General features: G+C 46.7%; 1 protein-coding gene across 1 annotated transcript in view; it reads right to left on the bottom strand.

Annotated features, from left to right (window-relative positions):
* LOC137342749 (connector enhancer of kinase suppressor of ras 1-like) overlaps window positions 1-27,929 on the bottom strand; it is an 86,899-nt gene that overhangs the window by 18,857 nt on the left and 40,113 nt on the right. The window contains exons 7-11 of the mRNA XM_068006922.1: window positions 26,513-26,569; window positions 24,494-24,562; window positions 21,519-21,665; window positions 14,856-14,926; window positions 9,853-10,040 (exon numbers count right to left, since the gene is read on the bottom strand). Of these exons, the coding sequence (XP_067863023.1) occupies window positions 9,853-10,040; window positions 14,856-14,926; window positions 21,519-21,665; window positions 24,494-24,562; window positions 26,513-26,569 (532 nt within the window). The remainder of the gene's footprint in view (window positions 1-9,852; window positions 10,041-14,855; window positions 14,927-21,518; window positions 21,666-24,493; window positions 24,563-26,512; window positions 26,570-27,929) is intronic.

The raw sequence follows: 27,929 nt of genomic DNA, 5'->3' as shown, positions 1-27,929 counted from the left end.
CTCAGGGCCAGCCGTGAAAAGGAGAGTTGTTGAGGGGCAGCAGCACATTGCCGAGGTGCTGGAACAGGTGCCACGTGCACTCTCCACAATCGCGCAGAGGATGGAGGAGTCCAACTCCTGCATGGGAGGAATGGTGGCACAGGTACAGGAGGGTATCTCCGAGATGGTGTCGCAGGGACATGAAGGCACCTCTGAGGTAGTGTCGCGGGTAGGTGCGGGAATGTCTGCGATGGAGGAAAGGCTAGCCTCCCTCGAGCGTCAAGCACGGCTCAACAATGAGTCCATTCAGGCCCTGACAACAGCCATTCGGATTCAGGGTGAGCAACATTCTGCCGCCTTGAACAGGCTGACATACTTTACAAGTGGCCTTCCAAGGCCTCACACAAGTCCTCCAAACTGCCGTCCAGCAGGGTGGAAAGAGTGATGTGGGCCTGGGCCACGAGAGGGATGATGGTGAAAGAGGACATGGAAGTGGGGACGCCACTCAAAGCACTCCCACCTCTCACCCGTTGCCCCCCTCTCAACCAGTACCCGCAATGCTGCCCCCTCTCCAGGTGGTCGAGTCTGCCCCTGCGCAGGTGGAGCATAGAGTCATAGAGTTATACAGCACGGATAGAGGCCCTTCGGCCCATCGTGTCCGCGCCGGCCATCAGCCCTGTCTACTCGAATCCCATATTCCAGCATTTGGTCCGTAGCCTTGTATGCTATGGCATTTCAAGTGCTCATCCAAATGCTTCTTGAATGTTGTGAGGGTTCCTGCCTTCACAACCCTTTCAGGCAGTGAGTTCCAGACTCCAACCACCCTCTGGGTGAAAAAGTTCTTTCTCAAATCCCCTCTAAACCTCCCGCCTTTTACCTTGAATCTATGTCCCCTTGTTATAGAACCCTCAACGAAGGGAAAAAGCTCCTTAGTATCCATCCTATCTGTGCCCCTCATAATTTTGTACACCTCAATCATGTCCCCCCTCAGCCTCCTCTGCTCCAAGGAAAACAAACCCAATCTTCCCAGTCTCTCTTCATAGCTGAAGCGCTCCAGCCCTGGTAACATCCTGGTGAATCTCCTCTGCACCCTCTCCAAAGCGATCACATCCTTCCTGTAGTGTGGCGACCAGAACTGCACACAGTACTCCAGCTGTGGCCTAACCAGTGTTTTATACAGCTCCATCATAACCTCCTTGCTCTTATATTCTATGCCTCGGCTAATAAAGGCAAGTATCCCATATGCCTTCTTTACCACCTTATCTACCTGTTCCGCCGCCTTCAGGGATCTGTGAACTTGCACACCAAGATCCCTCTGACCCTCTGTCTTGCCTAGGGTCCTCCCATTCATTGTGTATTCCCTTGCCTTGTTAGTCCCTCCAAAGTGCATCACCTCGCACTTTTCCGGGTTAAATTCCATTTGCCACTGTTCCGCCCATCTGACCAACCCATCTATATCGTCCTGCAGACTGAGGCTATCCTCCTCGCTATTTACCACCCTACCAATCTTTGTATCATCAGCGAACTTACTGATCATACCTTTTACATTCATATCCAAGTCATTAATGTAGACCACAAACAGCAAGGGACCCAGCACCGATCCCTGTGGTACCCCACTGGCCACAGGCTTCCAGTCACAAAAACAACCTTCGACCATCACCTTCTGCCTTCTGCCACTAAGCCAGTTTTGTATCCAAAGTGCCAAGGCACCCTGGATTCCATGGGCTCGTACCTTCTTGACCAGTCTCCTGTGGGGGACTTTATCGAAGGCCTTACTGAAATCCATGTATACCACATCCACTGCGTTACCCTCATCCACACGCCTAGTCACCCCCTCAAAAAATTCAATCAAATTAGTCAGACATGATCTTCCCTTGACAAAGCCATGTTGACTATCCCTGATTAATCCTTGCTTCTCCAAGTGGAGACTAATTTTGTCCTTCAGAATTTTTTCCAATAATTTTCCTACCACTGATGTTAGGCTCACTGGCCTGTAGTTCCCCGGTTTTTCCCTACTCCCCTTCTTGAATAATGGTACTACATTAGCGGTTCTCCAGTCCTCTGGCACATCCCCTGTGGCCAGAGAGGTTCTGAATATATGTGTCAGAGCCCCCGCAATCTCCTCCTTTGCCTCACACAGTAGCCTGGGATACATTTCGTCCGGGCCTGGGGATTTATCCATTTTTTGGCCTGCTAAAACCGCCAATACCTCCTCCCGCTCGATGTTAATATGTTCGAGTATATCACAGTCCCCCTGCCGTATTTCTATGTCTACATCGTCCTTCTCCATAGTGAAAACAGATGCAAAAAATTCATTTAGAACCCCTCCTACATCTGCCGGCTCCACACACAGATTGCCGTTTTTGTCCCTAATGGGCCCTATTTTTTCCCTAGTCATCCTCTTACCCTTAATATACTTATAAAACATCTTAGGATTTTCCTTTATTTTGCTCGCCAGTGTTATTTCATGGCCCCTCCTTGATCTCCTAATTTCTTTTTTAAGTATCCCCCTGCACTTTTTGTACTCCTCTAGGGCTTCCTCCGTCTTTAGCCTTTTGTATCTGCCAAAAGCCCTCCTTTTTTTCCTAATCCATTCTCGTCTATCCCCTGACATCCAAGGTTCCCTGGAGTTCTTGGAACCACCCTTGACCTTTACGGGAACATGTTGCCATTGTATGGTCTCAATCTCCCTTCTGAAAGACTCCCATTGCTCCGATGCGGATTTTCCTACAAGCAGCTGATCCCAGTCCATTTTGGCCAGATCCTGCCTTATCCTATTAAAATCGGCCTTCCCCCAATTTAGAACCTTTATTTCCGGCCCCTCCCTGTCCTTTTCCATGACCACCTTAAATCTCACCGAATTATGGTCACTGTCACCAAAGTGCTCACCTACTAGCACTTCTTCCACTTGGCCGGCCACATTCCCTAGAATTAGGTCCAGTACCGCCCCCTCTCTTGTAGGACTTTCTACATGCTGGCTCAAAAAGCTCTCCTGGATGCACGTTAAGAATTTTGTACCCTCTAAGCCTTTTACACTCTGAGTATCCCAGTTAATATTGGGGAAGTTGAAATCCCCCACTATTATTACCCTATTATTTGCACAATTTTCTGAGATTTGCCTACATATCTGTTCCTCTATCTCCCCCTGACTGTTTGGGGGCCTATAGTACACTCCCATCAAAGTGCTTGCCCCCTTTTTGTTTTTAAGCTCCACCCATATGGCCTCATTAGAGGAACCTGCTAATATATCATCCCTCCTTATGGCAGTAATTGATTCTTTAATTAATATTGCGACCCCCCCCTCCTCTTATACCTCCCCCTCTGTCTCGCCTGAAGATTCAGGCGAGACAGATTCAGTCTTTGGAGGGGCCCTCACGGGCACCCAAACCCAGAGAGCGTCGGCCCAAAGCATCTCATTGGTCAGGGCATGGACAAGAGCAACCTGCCACTACCTCTGCTGAAGCCACAGGGGTAGCACCACGTAGGGGTTCCCGGAAACGCACGTCAAAGGTTTTGTGAGCACAAAGGGACTGCACAAGGGTGTCCGACGATTTGTCACGTTTTTTATTTATATTTGTTTTCTTTCACATGCACAATAAATATTATTATCACCACTACTGCCACGTCTTGCCCATTCTTGACTGGCTTGTGGAATAGGTCCCTTTCATGGGGTTCACCATGAACACGCACACTTGATGCCACCCATTGTGTCACTGCAGCGTGGGTGTAGGTGTATTTGCAGGGCTCTTTTGTGCAGACGACTGAGAGACGTCGGCGACATCCCCGGTGGCACCCTGGAAGGATGCGGAGGAGAAGTTGTTGAGGGCAGCGGTGACTTTGACTGCGACAGGTAAGAAGATGGTGCTGGGCCAGCCGGGAGCAGCTCGGCATGAAGGAGGCTGCAGATGTCCACGACTACATGTCGAGTGACTCTGAGCCTCCATGTGCACTGCTGTTCAGAGAAGTCCAGGAAGCTGAGCCTCGGTCTGTAGACCCTGTGGCAAGGGTAGTGCCCTCTGCGACGCATCTCTCTCTGCGGTTGCCCTCCCTCCTGCCGTGCAGGTGGATGTGTCACAGCACTGTGTTGTGGAGCTCCACGTTTCAGAGGTGGATGGCGAGGCTGGTGATGCTGTTCGCCCTCTGAGGAGGTCATGGCTGCAGCTACGACAGCCCCCATCCGGAAGATGTATGTTTGAGGGGGTCCGCAAGGTAGATAAATGTGTCTGGACACTGGGCTAAGTGTGCAAGTTTGTGAATTTTATTGTTAGGAGGAGGGTGGTGGAGGCCAAACTTTGTCCAAAGTGACAGAGTGGCCTCCTGCAATGAGTGAGGGTCTCTCCCCCCACCTGTCAAATGGACCTTTACAGCTGCCACAGGCTGATGGCTGCAACATGTCCATTTGAACTGGGAGTGTTTCCCCCAGTACGGGAAACAGTCTCAGTTCATTTCAAAATCCCAGCCCTCCTAAAAAATCAGGTCAATCAGGTCTGTAAACGACCTGAAGTACCTGTTTAAGTACTTTAAGTGGCACCCCGCCGGCTTTAATTGCCAGCGGGAGTCCCACATGCGGGGGCTGCACGAGCATGTCAGCGCGTCACTGGGGAACCCGGAAGTGGGCGGGTTGGAGCCGGGCTCCAGACCCGCCCCAGGAATCCCAGATTTTCACAACCCCCCTGCCACGAACGCACCTGATCGCGGGTGCGAAAATCGAGCCCTTTATGTCTCATTTGAAGGACATTATTTCTAACAATGCTACAGTCCCTCAGTACTGCACTACACTACACTGTCAGTCTAGAAAACATGATTATGAACGAGCAGAAAATCTAGTTCTATGAGCTCAAGTTCTGGAATCTTTATTCAGAGGCAAGAGCACTACCAACTAAGCTGATTGGACACTTGAAGCTTTGACGTCCTCTGTCTGCGGGTCAGTATCTGCTGCCCAGACAATACGGTCAATAGAAAGTGAAATCAGGCAGGGTGCAAAACCTGCAGCTGATCCAATCCGGTCAGTTTCCTGCCAGACAGGTTAGGTTAAAATTATCCCCAAAGTCTCATCTTTACAGTGAGGACCCACTCCATTGGGGTGCAAGAGATGATTGCTAGAGGATAGGTGTGAATAGCTGCTCTTGACATCAAGGCAGCATACTGCTAGAGTATGGCACCAAGGTGTGTTAGCATAACTGAGGCCATTGGGATTTAAGGGGAAATCCTTCCAATGATTGGAGTCATACCTGACACAGGGTACGATGGTTCTGCTTGTTAGAGGCCAATCATTGTGATCAGGTCAATCCAGGACAATGTTGCAGGATTTCCTAAGAGAAGTGTCTTTGGCCCACCCATCTTCCTCTGCTTCATTGATGACTTTCCTTCCATCGTAAGGTCAGGACTTGGGCTGTTCACTGACAATTTTACAGTATTCAGTTCTATTGACAACTCCTCTGATAATGAAGCAGCCCATGCCAGCCGACAGCAGGAGCTGAATAACATCCATGCTTGGGCTGACAAGAGGGAGATAACATTTGCACCACACAAGTACCAGATAATGAACATCTCCAATAACAAAAGGCCCAACCCACCATCCCTTGACATTCAACGGCATTGCACTGCCAAGTATCCTGGGGGGGGGGGGCTCACCATTGACCAGAAGCTTAATTGGACCAGCCATATCAACATGGCTACAAGAGCAGGGCAGAGGCTGGGTACTCTCTCATGAGTAATAAGTGACTCATATCTTGACCCCTCAAAGTCTTTTCACAATCTACAAGGCTCAAGTCAGGATTGTGATAGAATATTCTCCACTTGCCTGGATGGGATCAGCTACAACAACACTCAAGAAGCTCAACACCATCCAGGTCAGAACAGTCCCCTTGATCAATGGAATGAAAATCAGGCGGGTGATCCGCTCTGCTGGTTCCCACCCAGGAGCTGACATTGAAAATTGCCTCCCTCAACTCGACAAACTAATCTAATCTTTGATAAATGACTTAAATAGACAGTGAGTTTCTCTTTTCTTCCAGGAATTTCCAATGGTCAGCCTTTTTCAAATTTCCACTGGCTGCTTCTTGAGATTTGTCCCAACTATCTCTCTGATTCAAACAGAACTATCTTTTTAATATGCTGGAAAAGAATTACCGAGACATCCTGGATTTTGAATTGTCAAATTCAAAAAGGAACGGTTGGCTACAAACTGAACCAACCGCACAGCCCTGTTCACATTTTCATTATGCCTCTCAATCCTGTCACTGATGAAACTTGCATCATTGCATCGGGAAAGGCTTGATACAGGGGGCATGATTTTAGCACCCGCGATCAGGTGCGTTCCTGGCGGGGAGGCTCCGAAAATCGGGGATTCCCAGGGCGGAGCGGCAGCCCGGCTCCAACCCGCCCACTTCCGGGTTTCCTACAGACGCGCTGACATGCGCGCGCAGCCCCCCGCATGTGGGACTCCCGCCGGCAATTAAAGCCGGCGGGGTGCCACTTAAGCTATTTATCTTGGTATTTCAGGTCGTTTACAGACCTGATTAATATAGATATTTTAGGAGGGTTGGGATTTTACAAACAACTGAGACTGTTTCCCGTACTGGGAGAAACACTCCCAGTTCAAATGGACGTGTTGCAGCTATCAGCCTGTGGCAGCTGCAAAGGTCCATTTGACAGGTGGAGGGGGGAAACCCTCACTCATTGCAGGAGGCCACTCTGTCACTTTGGACAAAGTTTGGCCTCCACCACCCTCCTCCTAACAACAAAATTCACCAACTTGCACACTTACCCCAGGGTCCAGGCACATGTACCTACCTTGCGGACCCCCTCAGATGTACATCTGCCGGATGGGGGCCTCCATAGCTGCAGTCATGACCTCCTCGGAGGCTGAACAACATCACCAGCCTCGCCGGCCACCTCTGACACGTGGAGCTCCACAACACAGTGCTGTGACACATTCACCTGCACAGCAGGAGGGAGGGCAACGGCAGAGAGAGATGCATCACAGAGGGCACTACCCTCGCCATAGGGTCCACAGACTGAGGCTCAGCTTCCTGGACCTCTCTGAGCAGCAGTGCACACGGAGGCTCAGAGTCATTCGACATGTAGTCGTTGACATCTGCAGCCTCCTTCATGCCGAGCTGCTCCCGGCTGGCCCGAGCACCATCTTCTTACCTGTCGCTGTCAAAGTCACCACTGCCCTCAACAACTTCTCCTCCGCATCCTTCCAGGGTGCCATCGGGGACATCGCCGACGTCCCTCAGTCGTCTGCACAAAAGAGCCCTGCAAATACACCTACACCCACTCTGCAGTAACACAATGGGTGGCATCAGGTGTGGGTCTTCACTGTGATCCTCAGGAAAGGGCATTATTGCACAGACCAGACAAGATTCGCAAAGACGTGGCAGTAGTGGTGCCAATATAATATGTAATGTGAGTTGATCAGAAATTAAATAGAAGTAAAAACCATGACAAACCCTCAAACACCCTTGTGCATCCCCTTCATGCTCACGACACGTTTGCCTTACGCTTCCTACTGCACATATGTGATGCATGCCCTGTGGCTGCAGCACAGGTAGTGGCAGGTTGAGTGAGGCTGACTGAAAGAGATGCATGAGAGGGTGAGTATGAGATAGAGCCATGAGATTGTATGAGGATTGGGTTGAGTGGTAGTGACGGGATGAGTACTTGCGAGGTGAGTAAGTGCAGGTAAGATGAGGATGAGGTTTGAGTGGGTGTGAGGGGTGATGTGACAGAGTAGTGTTGGCAGTGCAGATGGAGGTGTGAGGTGGGGGCGGTGATGTGGCAGACGGAGTGTAGGGGAATGAGTAAGTGTACTCACTTTGGCTGACCTACTTAGGTCATTGCAGCGCCTCCTGTATGCAGGTGCGCGATATGTTGGTGGTGCAGGTGACCTCCTCTGCCACCTCGAGCCAGGCCTTCTTGGTGACAGAGGCAGGCCGCTTCCTCCCGCCTACTAGGGGGAAGATCTCTGTCCTCTCCCTCCTCCGCACCCCATCCAATAAGAGCTGGAGTGAGGCATCATTAACCTGGGAGCAGCCTTCCCCCTGGGCTGCTCCATGCTGTAATTTTTCCTATTTCTTGCAGCATCAGTCAGTGGAGGACTGCCCCTTTAAATAGAGCTCCTCCAGCTGACAGACCTTACTATGCACGCGCAGTCCGCGCAGCTCAGCAGCGGGGAACCCAGAACAAGAGGTAGTGGATCCAATTAGTCTGCGATTGCATTCGGGGCAGACTGATTTCACCGGGTGCGTTACCCACGCGCCCAATCGCACCCCCCCCCCGCCGCCCTGGTAATATCGGGCCCAAGATTTCTGACTAGCTGACGGTGAACTCCACATGCACAATGGATGGGTTTAAACAGACAGCTACCACAATAATACTACAAAAAACATCAAATTTAACACAATGACATGGGGCATTTGATCAATCAGCGATGTTAACAGATAGTGGCTATCTGAACCAATGAGGACTTTTAAGGCATGATGTACAATAAAGTGCGACCCCCACGGATGTGCACTATACGTATCTCTCTATATATACACACATGTATACTCAGTAACACGTAGCATGTTATTGTATAATATAGTAAGTCCACACCCAATGAGAGATCCAAACCACAACGTATTCAGTAAACTAAATACTCAGTAGCACTGGTTGTATAGAAGACTGCCACAGCCACCTGAGTCCCAGTGTTCCTGAAGGCTTGCCCAGTCATATTTCCACTCACCAGCAGTTACAGGAGTATGTTACTATAACCAGCTGGCTTTAGCTATCATGTGCTCTGCATCTCAGAATCTAATTTTAAACCATGCTGGTGAGCAAAGTAGAATGGAGCGTGTATGACCAGCTGGTCACTGTACAAGTTGGAAATTTCCTTCATAGTAAAGCCGCAACACTCAAAAACTCGACACCATCCAGGACAGAGTAGTTCACTTGACCAATGCCCCAGTCACTGGACTTAATATCCACCCCTTCCATCACCGGTGCACTGTGGTTGCAGTATGTATGATCTACAGGATGCACTGCAGCAACTCACCAAGATTAGTTCAACAGCACCTGCCTCCACTGCAATCATCACATCCAAATTACACATCATCCTGACTTGGACATAAAATGCTGTTCTTTCATCTTCACTGGTTCAATAGTCCCTATCTAACACCACATGGGCTGCAGCAGTTAAAGGTGAAGATCCACCACTACCTTATTAGTCAAGGGATGGGCAATAAATACCTACCTTGCCAGCGAAGCCCACACCCTGAGAACAAATAAAAAAAGTAAATGAAAGTGATTAGTACAACTGACTTGTGCTGATCACTACAAGGAATTGAATAAATAAGGCATCTAATATAATGCAGGTTTGGGCATTTAAAAATTGAGCACGACATCTTCACCATCACCACAAGCAGTGATTCCACCGTATTCTGAAGCTCCTTTTCAAAACATTTATCCCATTACCACATGTTCTCAACACACGCACACTTTTGTCTGCCGCTGCTTACTCTCACCACATTTCCACCTTTAGCCTTGAAATCTGGAAAGTCTGGGTCATGGATGTTGATGGGCTTCATTAATATTGCTACACGATTACCTGACTAACTAAACTTCCGTGCATTGGGATCTTAGCTTTCTGGTTTCTTCTATTCTCTCCCCCCCGCCCCCCCACCCGCCCAAGATATATAATAAACCAGTACCAGGGAGTCATGTCCCTCACAGTCTGACTGAGAGAAATCATATTCGAATAACAATCAGGACTTGGGTCTCACTCCTTCGGAACAAGAATCCAGCACTTGACAATTCCCAACAAAAATCAGTCGGTGTGTGTGCCATGTGCGTGTGCGTGCATATAGATATACCAAAGTTCCTCCTTACCCTCAGTGTGAGACTGTTGTATTGGCTGCACCTGATCCCCTTCTCCACCATCACTCACAGTCCCAGTTTCAGAGTCGGAGTCAGGCAGCACTGACTGATCCTTGTCCTCACAGTCTGCATTGGATTCAGAGGAGTTGGAATCGAGGTGTGTGACCTGCTGGAGCCCCACTTTCTCTCTCCGAGAATGCCTGAAATAAAAAGGAGGAAACAGTCTTTGCCACTTCTGGTTTTAAGTAAATCATGTGCGTTTCTTTTTAATTTGGAAAAGTTATTTGTGACCTCATTCACTGCAGTTTTTTGGAGGAACAAAAATAAATAAGAATGGTGTACCAGGGATAAAGGGGCATCAGGAGATCAGGGGGCATGCTCACTGTGAGAACACACTGAGAAGGAAGGCCGCAATACTGCATATGAGATCATGCAACAAAACGATGAAACAGAGAGTGGTGTAAACAAAATCTTAGGAGTTTGAAAGGCTTCTAACTGTACTTTCTAATATTGAACAGGAAGGAGAGCCTTCACCTGGATAATAGTGCATCCAAAACTAAGGACTGACTGGCAGGCAGCCAGATCTCTACCCTGTTATTCACTTACATTTTGTTGAGAGACACAACGCCAGTTAATGTCTTGCTTGAGGGTCATGCAGAAACGCTGCACCATGGATGTGGCGTGTGTCTGAACCTGCAACTCTTCACACACACAGCTGCTTCAATCATTGTTGTGGACATTGTTGCATTTCTTAGAGCGGAGAAGGTTAAGGGGAGATTTGATAGAGATGTTCAAAATAATGAATGGTTTTGATAGAATAAATAAGAAGAAACTGTTTCCAGTGGCAGAAGGGTCCGTAATCAGAATATACAGATTTACGGTAATTGGCAAAAGAACCAGAGGTGACATGAGGGAACATTTTTTACGCAGCAAGTTATGATCTGGAATGCGCTGCCTGAAAGGTCGGTGGAAGCAGATTCAACAGTAACTTTCAAAAGGGAATTGGATAAATACTTGAGGGAAAAAATTTACAGGGCTATGGGGAAAAGAGCAGGGGAGTGGGACTAATTGGATAGCTTTCAAAGAGCTGACACATACACGATGGCCTTTTTTTTGTGCTGCAAGATTCTATAATACTATGAAGGCTCATCCCTTCTCCAGAGGAGGAAAAACTATAGGGTCAACAGTTCTATTTTAATCGGGCTTTTTAACTTTCTGCATGGAAGCTGGGATAATCCTGCTCCACAGTAGCATTCGTTTGCATTCTTTTGCTGGGGAACAAGAAGAGGAGAGGGAACAGCCAATATCCTACAACTGCATAGGGTGCTGTGTTCCAGTTTCATTCAGTTGTGGAAAATGTCAAGAGTTTTACAACAGTTTACAGCCAATCAGAATTCATCTTTTTTGCTCCCTGATTTCCCCCCTCCTTTCCTGAAGGCAATGACCCATTGCATGCGCATTCCCTCTGGCATCTCTCCCAAGTGGCTACTACTCATGTCTAGAAACATAGAAAGTAGGAGCAGGAGTAGGCCATTCGGCCCTTTGAGCCTGCTCCGCCATTCAATATGATCATGGCTGATCCTCTATCTCAATACCATATTTCCGCTCTCTCCCCATATCCCTTGATGCCTTTTGTGTCTAGAAATCTATCCAGCTCCTTCTTAAATATATTCAGTGACTTGGCCTCCACAGCCTTCTGTGGTAGAGAATTCCACAGGTTCACCACCCTGAGTGAAGAAATTTCTCCTCATCTCAGTCCTAAATGTCCTACCCCGTATCCTGAGACTGTGACCCCGTGTTCTGGACCCCCCCAGCCAGGGGAAACATCCTCCCTGCATCCAGTCTGTCTAGCCCTGTCAGAATTTTATATGTTTCAATGAGATCCTTCTCATTCTTCTAAACTCTAGTGAATACAGGCCTACTTGACCCAATCTCTCCTCATACGACAGTCCTGCCATCCCAGGAATCAGTCTGGTGAACCTTCGCTGCACTCCCTCTAAGGCAAGTATATCCTTTCTTAGGTAAGGAGACCAAAACTGCACACAATACTCCAGGTGTGGTCTCACCAAGGCCCTGTAAAACTGCAGTAAGACATCCTTGCTCCTATACTCAAATCCTCTTGCAATGAAGGCCAACATACCATTTGCCTTCCTAACTGCTTGCTGCACCTGCATGTTTGCTTTCAGTGACTGATGTACAAGGACACCCAGGTCCTTTGTACATCAACATTCCCCAATCTATCACCATTTAAATAATACTCTGCCTTTCTGTTTTTCCTTCCGAAGTGGATAACTTCACATTTATCCACATTATACTGCATCAGCCATGTATTTGCCCACTCACTCAACTTATCTAAATCGCCTTGAAGCCTCTTTGCATCCTCCTCACAACTCATAATCCCACCTAGTTTTGTGTCATCAGCAAACCTGGAAACATTACATTTGGTTCCCTCATCCAAATCATTGATATATATTGTGAATAGCTGGGGCCCAAGCACTGATCCCTGCGGTACCCCACTAGTCACCGTCTGCCACCCTGAAAAAGACCCATTTATTCCTACTCTCTGTTTCCTGTCTGTTAACCAATTTTCAATCCATGCCAGTATGTTACCCCCAATCCCATGTGCTTTAATTTTGCGCACTAACTTCTTATGTGGGACTTTATCAAAGGCCGTCTGAAAATCCAAATAAAGCACATCCACTGGTTCTCCCTTATCTGTTCTACCAGTTACATCCTCAAAAAACTCCAGTAGGTTTGTCAAACATGATTTCCCTTTCATAAATCCATATTGACTTTGTCTAATCCCGTTGATATTTTCTAAGTGTCCTGTTATCACATCCTTTATAATGGATTCTAGCATTTTCCCTACTACTGATGTTAGGCTAACTGGGCTGTAGTTCCCCGTTTTCTCTCTTCCCTCCTTTTTTAAATAGTGGGGTTACATTTGCCACCCTCCAATTTGCAGGAACTGTTCCATAATCTATAGAATTTTGGAAGATGACAACTAATGCATCCAACTATTTCCATGGCTACCTCTTTTAGTACTCTGGGATGCAGATTATCAGGTCCTGGGGATTTATCGACTTTCAGTCCCATTAATTTCTCCAGCACTATTTTTTTACTAATACTAATTTCCTTTAATTCCTCCTTCTCACTAGTCCCTTGGTTCCCTAGCATTTCTGGGAAGTTATTTGTGTCCTCTTCTGTGAAGACAGAACCAAAGTATTTGTTTAATCTACACCTTGACAAAGAGGATTGACAGGCTAATCAATGCAGGGAGCATCACAGCCATGCTGATTGTGTGCTCACTGAAGACCACATACACATTCCCCAGCAGAGAGGTCCACATACACGTTCCCCAGCAGAGAGGTCCACATACACGTTCCCCAGCAGAGAGGTCCACATACACGTTCCCCAGCAGAGAGGTCCACATACACGTTCCCCAGCAGAGAGGTCCACATACACGTTCCCCAGCAGAGAGGTCACTGAATACCCAACAGCAGCAGGAATCCTGGCTAATTTTCCCGTCCCTAAGCCAGTATGATGAGATCAACCATAACACCTCTACTGCTGACCATAAATCAGCACCGACTGGGGACTGAGCCTGGGGCCTTCCTGGTCAGTGTGGATCAGTGATTCACTGGATAAACTTGACAAGCCATTAGGGAGCTGGGATTCTTCTTTATTTTTATTCATAATCTAAACAAGGGCCATACAGTGGGACTAACTGGCTGCCTAACCCAAAGAACAGCAGGTTTAGTGAAGAATAAGAACTTTCTAGCACAGAAATAGGCCGTTTGACCATTAAGTCAGTGTGGTGTTTTTCTCCTGGAGTTTAGAAGAATGAGAGGTGGTCTCATTGATTCTGAGGGGGCTTGATAGGGTAGATGCTGAAAGGTTGTTTCCCCTGGCTGGACAGTCTAGAACTAGGGGGCATAGTCTCAGAATAAGGGGTCGGCCATTTAAGACTGAGATGAGGAGGAATTTCTTCACTCAGAGGGTTGTGAATCTTTGGAATTCTCTACCCTAAAGGGCTGTGGATGCTGAGTCGTTGAGTATATTCAAGACTGAGATAGATAGATTTTTGGACTCTAGGGGCATCAAGGGATATGGGAATCGGACGGGAAAGTGGAGTTGAGGTCGAAGATCAGCCATGATCTTATCAAATGGCGGAGCAGACTCGAGGGGCCGTATGGCTCACTCCTGCTCCTAATTCTTATGTTCCACATGAGCCATCTAGTCTAACTCCACTCTCCTGCTTGCTCCCCATTCCCTTTGATATCCCATGCAGTCTAATCCCACTCTCCTGCTCACTCCCCATACACTTTAATCTTCCTCTTTTACAACCATCCACTCCATGAACTCTACTTCAACAAGGGTTTCTGGCAGAGAATTCCACATTCTAATCACCCTCTGCATAAAGATATTTTTTCTAACCTTGTCGGGGAGGTAAGTAAACAACAAATTTGGGGTTTGGCCCATCATTTCTTTCTGTGGTTTAGATGAGAAACAAAGTACATTCACTCTGCAAGTGGACTATGAAGGAAGAGATCAATGTTTGGCTCGTGCTCATGGAGATAGCCGAAGGGTGAAGGCCATGCTGGACTTCAGGCCCAGTTCTCCTCCTCAGGAGCTCACAGTTCTGCCATTGCAGCTAGCAGGCTGCTCATTCACTTTTTCACATCAATCAGACCAAGAGCTGCTCCATAGTAGGGACTTGATCTAACTCAACTCATCCACAGCTGACCAATTTAGGAATGTACAGGACTGACAAATACCACTACAGTCTATCTGGCCAGTCCCAAATGTACTTCCGATTGAAAGGCAGCCAAAACTGACAAAAGCAGAATGGATCATAAATTTGCCAATGACTTTGGTACCGAGCCCATCGGCACGAGTGAGCCTGGATCACTAACCAGCTTCCTGGCAATCTGAAACTGGAGCGGGGCAACTTTTGCAGGCACCAAGTAAAGCACAACTTCCCCAGAGAAGAAAGGAATTAAATTGGCACTAACTGGACCGATCTCTCTGAGAGCACACTCAGGTCCGGCCACAATGCTGCGTCTTCTGACTTGCTTCCCAGTACCTAGGAGAGAAAGCAGATATTAGGGAACCAAAAGAGGAGTTTCGCTAGGTTCAGTCTCACACCAACTGTACATACACATGTTCTCCAGAGGCACAAGAGCAAGAAAAAGTCAAGGGGGGTAATTTTGACTTTGGATGATAGTGTATATTGGCAGATATTGGCTCAGCCCCCCGTTAAACACCTCTCCCCATTTCAGTTTCAATTGAAGTCAATGGAAACGAAGATCAGGAGAGATGTTCAATGGGTTGCTGAGCCTACATTGCATGTTTTATCCAAAGTCAAAATTACCCCCAAGGATGAAAAGAGGCCAATTTCCCACTGAAGCTCGTCGCTCTAATGTTCCAACTCTCCCAGCCTGGCATCCAGCCACGTTTCCAGTGTCCCTAAAATCTGTGTCTTGACTTCCTGGCTGGGCAGATTAATGCAAACATTTCTCAATCTTTGTGTGAAGGAGTTCTTTCAGGTATCTGATCTAAATGGTTTATTTGTTTACCAGGTACTCTCTGGGCCGTATAGTAACATAGTACGTACAGTATAGGAGGAGGCCATTTGGCCCATCGTGTCTATGCTGGCTCTTTGAAAGTGCTATCCAATTAGTATCATTCCCACAGCCCTGTAATTTTTTTCCCTTCAAGTTTTTATCCAATTTCCTTTTGAAAGTTACTATTGAATTTGCTTCCACCAACCTTTCAGGCAGCGCATTCCAGATCATTATAACTCGCTGTGTAAAAAATGTTTCCTTATATTGCCTCTGGCTCTTTTGCTGATCACCTTAATTCTGTGTCCTCTGGTTACCAATCCTTCTGCCACTGGAAACAGTTTCTCCTCATTTACTCTATCAAAACCGTTCATGATTTTGAACACCTCTATCAAATCTCCCCTTAACCTTCACTGCTCTAAGGAGAACAACTCTAGCTTCTCCAATCTCTCCACATAACTGAAGTCCCTCATCCCTGGTACCATTCTAGTAAATCTCTTCTGCACCTTCTCTAAGGCCTTGACATCCTTCCTAAAATGTGGTGCCCAGAATTGAACGTAAGCTGAGAGGAGCGGATCGGAGCAGAGGGAGCATCGCATAAAAAGGCGGGATTTCAGAGCGCTGAGAACAGCTGAGAGGAGCGGATTGGAGCAGAGGGAGCATCGCATAAAAAGGCGGGATTTCAGAGCGCTGAGAACAGCTGAGAGGAGCGGATCGGAGCAGAGGGAGCATCGCATAAAAAGGCGGGATTTCAGAGCGCTGAGAACAGCTAAGGAGCGGATCGGAGCAGAGGGAGCATCACATAAAAAGGCGGGATTTCAGAGGGAGCTGCGACAGAGTTCGAAGTGACGTCAGGAATCAGAAAGGGACGCGACACAGGGGAGGCACCTGATTGGTGAGTAGGTTCAGGTGAGTATTTCTACTTATCTACAGTAACTAAAGTAAAAAGAAAGGTAAGGTTTGCAGGTCTTATAGCAAGTAGCGTTTTTTTTTAGTGAATCAAGGTCCCTAGTGTAGTTGACATTCTCTAAATTAAGAATAATTTAATTTAAAGGAGTAAACTTCTTAAAGGGAGTGGTAAGTAGTTTTTCTTTCCTTTTTTTTTCTCTCTTGACATTGTAGTTGTTGTTAAGCTAACTTAAGGGTTAAGTCATGGCAGGAGATCCCAGGGCCGTGTCATGTTCCTCTTGCGGGATGTGGGAATTCAGGGATCCTTCCTGTGTCCCTGATTCCTTCACCTGCGGGAAGTGTGTCCAGCTGCAGCTACTGTTTGACCGCTTGACGGCTCTGGAGCTGCAGATGGACTCACTTTGGAGCACCCGCGATGCTGAGGAAGTCGTGGATAGCACGTTCAGTGAGTTGGTCACACCACAGATAAAAATTACTGAGGGAGATAGTGAATGGGTGACCAACAGACAGAGGAAGAGTAGAAAGGCAGTGCAGGGGTCCCCTGCAGTCATCTCCCTCCAAAACAGGTATACCGTTTTGGATACTGTTGGGGGAGATGGCTCACCAGGGGAAGGTGGCAGCGGCCAGGTTCATGGCACCGTGGCTGGCTCTGCTGCACAGGAGGGCAGGAAAGAGAGTGGCAGAGCTATAGTGATAGGGGACTCGATTGTAAGGGGAATAGACAGGCGTTTCTGCGGACGCAACCGAGACTCCAGGATGGTATGTTGCCTCCCTGGTGCAAGGGTCAGGGATGTCTCGGAGCGGCTGCAGGACATTCTGGAGGGGGAGGGTGAACAGCCAGTTGTCGTGGTGCATATAGGCACCAACGATATAGGTAAAAAACGGGATGAGGTCCTACAAGCTGAATTTAGGGAGTTAGGAGTTAAACTAAAGAGTAGGACCTCAAAGGTAGTAATCTCAGGATTGCTACCAGTGCCACGGGCTAGTCAGAGTAGGAATGACAGGATAGCTAGGATGAATACGTGGCTTGAGAGATGGTGCAAGAGGGAGGGATTCAAATTCCTGGGCCATTGGAACCGGTTCTGGGGGAGGTGGGACCAGTACAAATTGGACGGTCTGCATCTGGGCAGGACTGGAACCAATGTCCTAGGGGGAGTGTTTGCTAGTGCTGTTGGGGAGGGTTTAAACTAATGTGGCGGGGGATGGGAAACGATGCAGGAAGTCAGTGGAAAGTAAAGTGGTGACAGAAACAAAAGGCAGTAAGGGAGAGTGTACAGAACATGACTGGACCGATGGTCTGAGAAAGCAGGGCAAAGACCAAGGGAAGTCTAGATTAAACTGCATTTATTTCAATGTAAGAAGTCTGATGGGCAAGGCAGATGAACTCAGGGCATGGATGGGTACATGGGACTGGGATGTTATAGCTATTACTGAAACATGGCTAAGGGAGGGGCAGGACTGGCAGCTCAATGTTCCAGGGTACAGATGCTATAGGAAAGATAGAGCAGGAGGTAAGAGAGGAGGGGGAGTTGCGTTCTTGATTAGGGAGAACATCACGGCAGTAGTGAGAGGGGATATATCCGAGGGTTCGCCCACGGAGTCTATATGGGTAGAACTGAAAAATAAGAAGGGAGAGATCACTTTGATAGGATTGTACTACAGACCCCCAAATAGTCAACGGGAAATTGAGGAGCAAATATGTAAGGAGATTACAGACAGCTGCAAGAAAAATAGGGTGGTAATAGTGGGGGACTTTAACTTTCCCAACATTGACTGGGACAGCCATAGCATTAGGGGCTTGGATGGAGAGAAATTAGTTGAATGTATTCAGGAGGAATTTCTCATTCAGTATGTGGATGGCCCGACTAGAGAGGGGGCAAAACTTGACCTCCTCTTGGGAAATAAGGACGGGCAGGTGACAGAAGTGTTAGTGAGGGATCACTTTGGGACCAGTGATCATAATTCCATTAGTTTTAAGATAGCTATGGAGAATGATAGGTCTGGCCCAAAAGTTAAAATTCTAAACTGGGGAAAGGCCAATTTTGATGGTATTAGACAGGAACTTTCAGAAGTTGATTGGGAGAGTCTGTTGGCAGGCAAAGGAACGTCTGGTAAGTGGGAGGCTTTCAAAAGTGTGTTAACCAGGGTTCAGGGTAAGCACATTCCTTATAAAGTGAAGGGCAAGGCTGGTAGAAGTAGGGAACCTTGGATGACTTGGGAGATTGAGGCCCTAGTAAAAAAGGAGGCATATGACATGCATAGGCAGCTGGGATCAAGTGGATCCCTTGAAGAGTATAGAGATTGCCGGAGTAGAGTTAAGAGAGAAATCAGGAGGGCAAAAAGGGGACATGAGATTGCTTTGGCAGATAAGGCAAAGGAGAATCCAAAGAGCTTCTACAAATACATAAAGGGCAAAAGAGTAACTAGGGAGAGAGTAGGGCCTCTTAAGGATCAACAAGGTCATCTATGTGCGGAACCACAAGAGATGGGTGAGATCCTGAATATTTCGCATCGGTATTTACGGTTGAGAAAGGCATGGATGTTAGGGAACTTGGGGAAATAAATAGTGATGTCTTGAGGAGTGTACTTTTTACAGAGAGGGAGGTGCTGGAAGTCTTAACGCGCATCAAGGTAGATAAATCTCCGGGACCTGATGAAATGCATCCCAGGACGTTATGGGAGGTTAGGGAGGAAATTGCGGGTCCCCTAGCAGAGATATTTGAATCATCGACAGCTACAGGTGAGGTGCCTGAAGATTGGAGGGTAGCAAATGTTGTGCCTTTGTTTAAGAAGGGCGGCAGGGAAAAGCCTGGGAACTACAGACCGGTGAGCCTGACATCTGTAGTGGGTAAGTTGTTAGAGGGTATTCTGAGGGACAGGATCTACAGGCATTTGGAGAGGCAGGGACTGATTAGGAACAGTCAGCATGGTTTTGTGAGAGGAAAATCTTGTCTCACGAATTTGATTGAGTTTTTTGAAGGGGTAACCAAGATAGATAGATGAGGGCTGTGCAGTAGACGTGGTCTACATGGACTTTAGCAAAGCCTTTGACAAGGTACCGCATGGTAGGTTGTTACATAAGGTTAAATCTCACGGGATCCAAGGTGAGGTAGCCAATTGGATACAAAATTGGCTTCACGACAGAAGACAGAGGGTGGTTGTAGAGGGTTGTTTTTCAAACTGGAGGCCTGTGACCAGCGGTGTGCCTCAGGGATCGGTGCTGGGTCCGCTGTTATTTGTTATTTATATTAATGATTTTGGATGAGAATTTAGGAGGCATGGTTAGTAAGTTTGCAGATGACACCAAGATTAGTGGCATTGTGGACAGTGAAGAAGGTTATCTAGGATTGCAACGGGATCTTGATAAATTGGGCCAGTGGGCCGATGAATGGCAGATGGAGTTTAATTTAGATAAATGTGAGGTGATGCATTTTGGTAGATCGAATCGGGCCAGGACCTACTCCGTTAATGGTAGGGCGTTGGGGAGAGTTATAGAACAAAGAGATCTAGGAGTACAGGTTCATAGCTCCTTGAAAGTGGAGTCACAGGTGGATAGGGTGGTGAAGAAGGCATTCAGCATGCTTGGTTTCATTGGTCAGAACATTGAATACAGGAGTTGGGATGTCTTGTTGAAGTTGTACAAGACATTAGTAAGGCCACACTTGGAATACTGTGTACAGTTCTGGTCACCCTATTATAGAAAGGATATTATTAAACTAGAAAGAGTGCAGAAAAGATTTACTAGGATGCTACCGGGACTTGATGGTTTGACTTATAGGGAGAGGTTGGATAGACTGGGACTTTTTTCCCTGGAGAGTCGGAGGTTAAGGGGTGATCTTATAGAAGTCTATAAAATAATGAGGGGCATAGATAAGGTAGATAGTCAAAATCTTTTCCCAAAGGTAGGGGAGTCTATAACGAGGCGACATAGATTTAAGGTGAGAGGGGAGAGATACAAAAGGGTCCAGAGGGGCAATTTTTTCACTCAAAGGGTGATGAGTGTCTGGAACGAGCTGCCAGAGGCAATAGTGGAGGCGGATACAATTTTGTCTTTTAAAAAGCATTTGGACAGTTACATGGGTAAGATGGGTATAGAGGGATATGGGCCAAGTGCAGGCAATTGGGACTAGCTTAGTGGTATAAACTGGGCGACATGGACATGTTGGGCCGAAGGGCCTGTTTCCATGTTGTAACTTCTATGATTCTATAATACTCCAGCTGAGGCCTGACCAGTGTTTTATAAAGGTTTAGCATAACTTCCTTGCTTTTGTACTCTATGCCTCTATTATTAAACTCAGGATCCCATATGCTTTTTTTTTTAAAAACAGCCTTCTCAACTTGTCCTGCCACCTTCAAAGATTTGTGTATGTGCATCCCCAGGTCTCTCTGTTTTTGCACTCCCTTTAAAATTGTACCATTTAGTTTATATTGCCTCTCCTCATTCTTCCTACCAAAATGTATCACTTCACACTTCTCTGCATTAAATTTCATCTGCCATGTGTCTGCCCATTTCACCAGTTTGTCTATCCCCCTGATCTATGTATAGATTGAGTTTTAAAAAATCTTTCCCGATAGTTCATCCTTTTACACATGGAATCATTCTTGTTGCTCTCCTTTGTACCCTCTCCAGCACTGGCACATCCATTTTATAGTGTGGAGACTAGAACCCCACTCAAGTGCTCCAAATGGGATCAGACAGTGCATTGCACAGCCTCAGCACCACCTCAGTAAAATATCTATTATCTTTCAAATTACTTCCAGATGTTGACAGTGACGAGTCCACTATTACCCACGGGTCCCTTTCCGAGTCGACCTGCACTAATTCTGTTCCATTGATGAAAGACCATCTCAAAACTATTTTTTTTTCCTTCCCCTCGCAGGTAACCACCAGCTATTCTCTCCCAGCAGGGAGGGTGGGATCATCTGGGATAAGGGGTTGTCTGCATTCACCATTAATGCTGCTTTGCGATTGGCCAGTGCCAGGCACCAATTCGGTGGGAAGCCAAAGGATCCTTTGTTCCTCCTCCCAAGTTGCACCTCCCTCCCACCCCTTTCGTTTGGCATTCTCACCAGAACTGACTGAGCTGAGGCTGGGTGCATGGACAACAGATAACTGCACGAGAATCCCTCCGATCATCAATTAATAACAGAATGACACTACATATGGTCTAATGTTCAATTTATTGATTGAGAGGCTGTCCTCACCTGTGGTTGGTGGAGTTGCTGTAGCTGTGCACTCTCTGAGGAACAGAAAGATGGTAATATATCAAGGGGCACCTTTTTCATAACAAGAACCACTTGATTAGGATTTTCCCGCAGTTTGGCAACCAGGTTATTCAGTGTCCACCCAACCTAATGGCATGGGAAAGAACAAGAATTAGAGTCTTTAAGTGGAAAGCTCATTATTACAAAGACTGTTAGAACAAAGTTTCTCTTTGGTGCCAGTGTTAATAAATAAGGAGAGAGACTTTAGCAGATCAGCTCTGACTAAGAAGTGTCAGTGTAATAGCACGCTGCATCGTCGCTGAGCAACAGGCTGGTACAGTGAGGCTTTGCACTCGCGATTCCCCATCTCAGACAGACGGTTTTGGAGGGGGTGGAAGTGGGAGGTATAGAGGCAGAGGCGCATGCTTCCTTACTGGGACACAAGATGCCATGCACATGCTCAGAAACAGGATTGGCAACTGGCTGGGAACAGCTCTCCGGCCCCTCCCCCATTTGGGGGGAGGGGAATGGTGCGCCGTATTTGAGGGGATGGGGAAACTACCTAGATAGTGATGAGGTTACAGAAACGCAGAACAACAAAATAATCTTGAGGGGAAGATCGCTATCCAGACTGTGTCAAACAAGAGTTTTTCAAGTTTACACCAAATCAATCCAACTTGAGTTAGTACTGGATTTTTTCTCATCTCTCCTTAAGGTGCTGCCTCTTGCTGAGGTTGGGATTGTATGAGCAGCAGTACCTAGTGCAAGTGATTATTATTTGTGTGGCCCTCCCCCATAACACTGTGGATACTGGGGGTCAAGTGAAATTTTTGTGAGATAAGGATACCAAGGAATATGGATCGAAGGCAGGTAAATGGAGTTGAGGTACAGATCAGCCATGATTTTATTGTGGGGTTGAATGGCCTCCTCCTGTTCCTAATGTTCCGATGAATGTCGGCAGCACATGCAATCATGCAGTCAAGCTCAATCTGTGTCCACCCAACATCTGCACATGCTCACTTTCCAGCAGCAATCATTAGCTAGGGGTCAAGGTGGGAGGTCCAGCTCGCTCTCCACTGAACCTGGGCACTCTGGTCTGTCTGGCTCAGTACCACACTGACACCTAGGGAGCTGTCAACTGATCGGGGACATAGTCTCAGAATAAGGGGTCGCCTGTTTAAGACGGAAATGAGGAGGAATTTCTTCTCCCAGAGGGTTGTGGATCTTTGGAATTCTTTACCTCAAAAAGCTGTGGAGGCTGAGTCATTGAATACATTAAAGGCTGAGTTAGACAAATTTTTGATCAGCAAGGGAGTCAAAGGATATGGGAAAAGGTGGGAAAGTGGAGTTGAGGTAAAAATCAGATCAGACATGATCTCACTAAATGGCAGAGCAGACTCGAGGGGCCAAATGGCCTGCTCCTGCTCCTGTCTCTTATGGTCTTATGAGAAATTACATTGTCAACTAAACTTCGATCAATAGCCGGAATTCAAAAAAAGGGCTGCATGTTAAATATTGGGGACATTACGGAAGAAAACAGAAATAAAAAATTCATAAGGAAAGCAAAAAAGGGAGGTGAGGAAAGCTGAGATGGATTATATAGAAAAAAGATTGGTGGTCAACATAAAAGGGAAAAAGCAAGGGCTTTTATAAGCACAAAAGAAATAAAAGGATAACCAGAGAAGGGAGCCACCTTGTACTTGAAAGGAAAGTAATGACAGAGATGCTTAATGAGAATCTCTCCTCAGTATTACAGGGGAAGGTGATGGTGGGACAGTCGGAGTATCTGGTGAGGGTGCAAGAGACACGACTGGAGAGAAATATTTAAAAACAAACTATCTTAAAAAAAAAGTTGATGGGACTGAAAGTTGAAAGATCAGCAGATCCGGGTGGTATTATCCCAGAATACTGAGGGAGGTTTGGGGACAGGGGAAAGATGGCAGAGGTACCAACCATAGTTATCCAAAAATCTTTGGCAATAGGAATTGTGCCAAAGGACTGGAGGGTGGAAAAGGTTACATTCCTGTTCAAGAAAGGGGAAAGGGATGAGCCAAGATACTATAGGCAGTTGGTCCCACCTCAGTGGGTTCACAGGATGAAACTAATAAACATTAGTGTGGGCTAATCTGGAACAGTTAGCATGGATTTGTATAGGGCAGGCCAAGCTTGACTAATTTAATTGATTTTTTTGAGGAAATCACAGAGTGTATAAAGAGAATGTGATTGTCTATATGGATTTTCAGAAGTGAAATTTAAGATACATAAGAAGTAATTTTTGAGAGACTCTGCTCCCAGTATAGAGCCTCGCTAGTTGGGAGCATGGGTCAGAGACAGGGCTAGAACACTATAGGGCCAATTCTGTGACCTGTGCTCCTGTGTAGCAAGGGTCTACATGGGGAGTATGCCTTTCAAAATTAGTCCTATGGTATTAAAGGGAAAGTAGCTGAATGGATAGAGGGGTAGCTCAGGGTCAGCTCCAGTTAAAGAGCTAACATTGGTACAGCAGAGATAGGACAAATGGCCTCCTTCTGTGCTGTAATTTCTACTTTCTCCCTTACCTGTCACACCCCATCACCCGGTCCGTACACACCCCATCACCCATAAGACCATAAGAAATAGGAGCAGGAGTAGGCCATTTGGCCCTTCAAGCTTGCTCTGCCATTTAATGAGATCATGGCTGATCTGATTTTTACCTCAACTCCACTTTCCCGCCCTTTTCCCCATATCCTTTGACTCCCTTGCTGATCAAAAATTTGTCTATCTCAGCCTTGAATGTATTCAATGACTCAGCCTCCACAGCTTTTTGAGGTAAAGAATTCCAAAGATTCACAACCCTGTGGGAGAAGAAACTCCTCCTCATTTCTGTCTTAAACAGGCGACCCCTTATTCCGGTCCGTACACACCCCATCACCCATCACCTGATCCATACCATTCCTAAATCATCCAATACAGATTGTCTGATACCTGATACTTACCACAACTGTATCATTCACTTGGACCACCTCATCTCCTGGCCGAATCTTCTGAGAGCGGTGAGCAGGAGACTGAAGAACAGGAAGTGAAGGCAACACCATTAAAAACACTCAATCATGGACAATCCAGCCCAGAGATGTGGACCAGAGCCTCCAGGAGAGGTGTACCATTTCTCTGAATTATAAATTACCTCTTCTGCGGAAAGGCTGTAATAGCAATTGTGTCAGATGGACAGTCACAGCTGAGCCCGTCTCTCAGGTACACCACACATTACATTGCAACATTCCCCTCTCCCACTCAGCAGCATAAAAATAAGATAGGTCAAAACCAAGTGCTTTAGAATGGAATTTTGGAATCTCCGATAACCCATCCTCTGCCTTACCAGGAATTCTGCAGCAATTCCCTCAAATCTTCACAAAGGACATAGGTAATTTTCTGTACAGCAGATCGACTCTGTCTGAACCTGCCCCCGAGATTCTACCACTTGGATTTTTATAGCCATCTAGGTCCATCCCGAGAAAACATTAAAAACTCCAGAATGGATCACATGTTGGCTACAACTGGAACCAAAACTCCATCTACATGGAATCCCAAATTAGATATTAGATTTTTAAAGGGAAAAACAATAGGTGTCCTCAGTAGATAATCATACCACCCAGTGTGTCAGAGTCACACAGATCAGGCCTGTACCACCCAGTGTGTCGCTAAACCACACTGACCAAGTAGGTACAGTCTGGTATCATACTGAACTACACAGACTGGTACTATATTGCCTGGTGTGGCACTGTGCTACACAGACCAGGGTTGTAGTATGCAGTGTAGCACTGAGCCATACAGACCCGAGATACGCATCCCAGTGTCGAACTGAGACATTTACGTCAAGAACCTTCCTGGCTTTTACGTCAGCACCACATTGGGTGGCACCTCCCTGATCCCAGCTGGGGCAGTCGTCATGGTGGTACAATTGATTTCAGATCTCTTACAGAAAGGGAAAAATGTAAATGAGCCAGGGCTCCCATTCCTGATGATGCCATACATTGATAACAGGCGAGGAAAGGAATTTCTTGGCTGTGTTGCTGACACTCACTATCCAATCTCTCATACTGCAGCGCTGGTCAGAAAATGGGAAAATGACACTTTCAGATTTTATTTGCTACCCTTTGACCTCCAGAGTTGAGTGTGGCCTCAGAATTTTAGGCACAGCGCATAAATACATTTGCACCAGGACACAACAATGATATTCTGCAAGGAAACGTGAAAGCAAGTGAGAAAAATTTAATTATTAGAAGTGTTGAAAAGCATATGTGTAAATTCCTAATGAGCACTTTAAAAAAAATTGTTCAGGAGATGTGGGAGATGCTGCCAAGGCAATGTTTATTGTCCATCCCTAGTTGCCCTGCATAGGTGGTGAAGGGCCTGACTTTGAACTGCAGCAGTCTTTGTGATGATGGTGCTCGATAGGGAATTCCTAGGAGCAGTGATATATGTTCAAGTCACAATGATGTGAGGGGAACATGGAGTTGGTGGTGTTCCCACGACTTTGCTGCTCTTGTCCTTCTCAGTGGTAGAGGTTGCGGGGAGTGAGGTGCTGCCACAGTGCGCTGATGGTGGAGGGGGGTGATACTGAGTACAGTACAAGAGGGACGGCCGGCAGAAAACAGAGAGGGAGAGAGAGACACAGAGAAAAGGAGGGGAAAAGTGAGAGACACACACACACACTCACACGCAGACACGTAAAGAGACAGACAAAGATTCACACATGGGGGGAGAACCTCCAGTTCAAGGAGGCAGCCCATCAACAGCTTTTAAGGCTGTGGGCAATAAACACAGCCTTGCCAGTGTCACCCATACCGCAAGCACAATTTAAGAGAGAAATGGACAGGGAAAGTGACACATACAGACAGTGGACTGACCAAGACTCACAGAGACAGGGAACTCAAATCGTGCACACACATACAAAATGAGCAACACCGAAAAGAGAGACCGTGTGGGAGAGATTGAGATGAATAAATTTCACTTACATTTACCGTGGTTCCTGTGATAAAGTGCAGCCCGTTATTCGACTTGATTTCAATTCCCTGAACAATGTAAAGGAACAGCTTTTAATCCAGGGGTGGGGGAGGGGACTCAGAAAGAGAGCAATTGCTTGAGAACTTGTTGTTCCTCAGACCTGAACTCATGAATCTGCAGCAGTTCCACGCAATTTACTAAAATACTTCTTGAGTTTAACATCTTAGCCGTCTGTGACATTGCCAGTACTGAATGCCCATGTCAGCATTCACTGCCACAGCTGTCGGCCCTGGTCACAACCCATAGTCAATCAGCTGGAACGACAGCCCAAGGGTTTTTTTTAATTTGACATTAGGTTTTAGTTTATAACTTTGAATGAATGCTATAAATAGTTTGAACCTGCTGATTACAGGAAACTCAAAGGATTACAAAGAATGTACAGCACAGAAACAGGCCATTCGGCCCAACTGGTCCATGCCGGTGTTTATGCTCCACGTGAGCCTCCTCCCCCCATTTTTCATCATCTAATCCTATCAGCATATCCTTCTATTCCCTTCTCCCTCATGTGCTTATCCAGCTTCCCCTAAAATGCATCTGCGCTATTTGCCTCAACTACTCCTTGTAGTAGCGAGTTCCACATTCTCACCACTCTCTGGTTAAAGAAATTTCTCCTGAATTCCCTATTGGATTTATTAGTGATTATCTTATATTTATGGCCCCTAGTTTCGGTCTCCCCCACAAGTGGAAACATCTTCTCTACATCTACCCTATCAAACCCTTTCATAATCTTAAAGACCTCTATCAGGTCATCCCTCAACTCATGCCCTTCACCGAACATGCCACCAACACCCAGGTCAATACGTGGTGGGGGCTTCACAGACCAGAATGTGCCCACTCCTTGTGGGTAATTCAGAAAATTAAAATCTCCTACAGTGACTATCAAATTTGGACAAATTAAAACCAAACCTTACCCAGACTGGACTGATAGCGCTGTCCCTGCACAGTCCCAAGGCTAACCTCAGCACACAGACAGCCAGACAGGTATAGTTAGGAGCAATGTAAAGTGCATATTTGAGTAAAGTTATGAGTTAAAATATAACTATCAGTGGATCATTGTATCTAAACATCTGGCGACCCTGGTTAAAGGCCACAAGTTAAAAGTGAGAACTCTCCCCTACGCAATGCCTCATTTTGTAAAGGGTCATACAGATCAGGATGGAGCTAGCTGATTTCCGCTAGAGTAGTTACAGAGGCACGATAATTGTTCGCAGTGCCCCTGGGCTAGGGAGGAGGGTGATTAAAGGAACAACCAGGGATCCTACTCCTGATCACTACGCAGTGACACTTGTTGGAATGTGCGTGTGTGAGCTTGTCAGGTGAGCACAGGATTGGAATAGGTTGTGTCACTCCCCCATGGTTGACCAGCCG

Source organism: Heptranchias perlo, chromosome 26 (genome assembly GCF_035084215.1).
Source record: "Heptranchias perlo isolate sHepPer1 chromosome 26, sHepPer1.hap1, whole genome shotgun sequence".
NCBI lineage: Eukaryota > Metazoa > Chordata > Chondrichthyes > Hexanchiformes > Hexanchidae > Heptranchias > Heptranchias perlo.
Note: the sequence above shows the minus strand (reverse complement) of the source record. Positions and strands in the feature narration are given on the sequence as shown.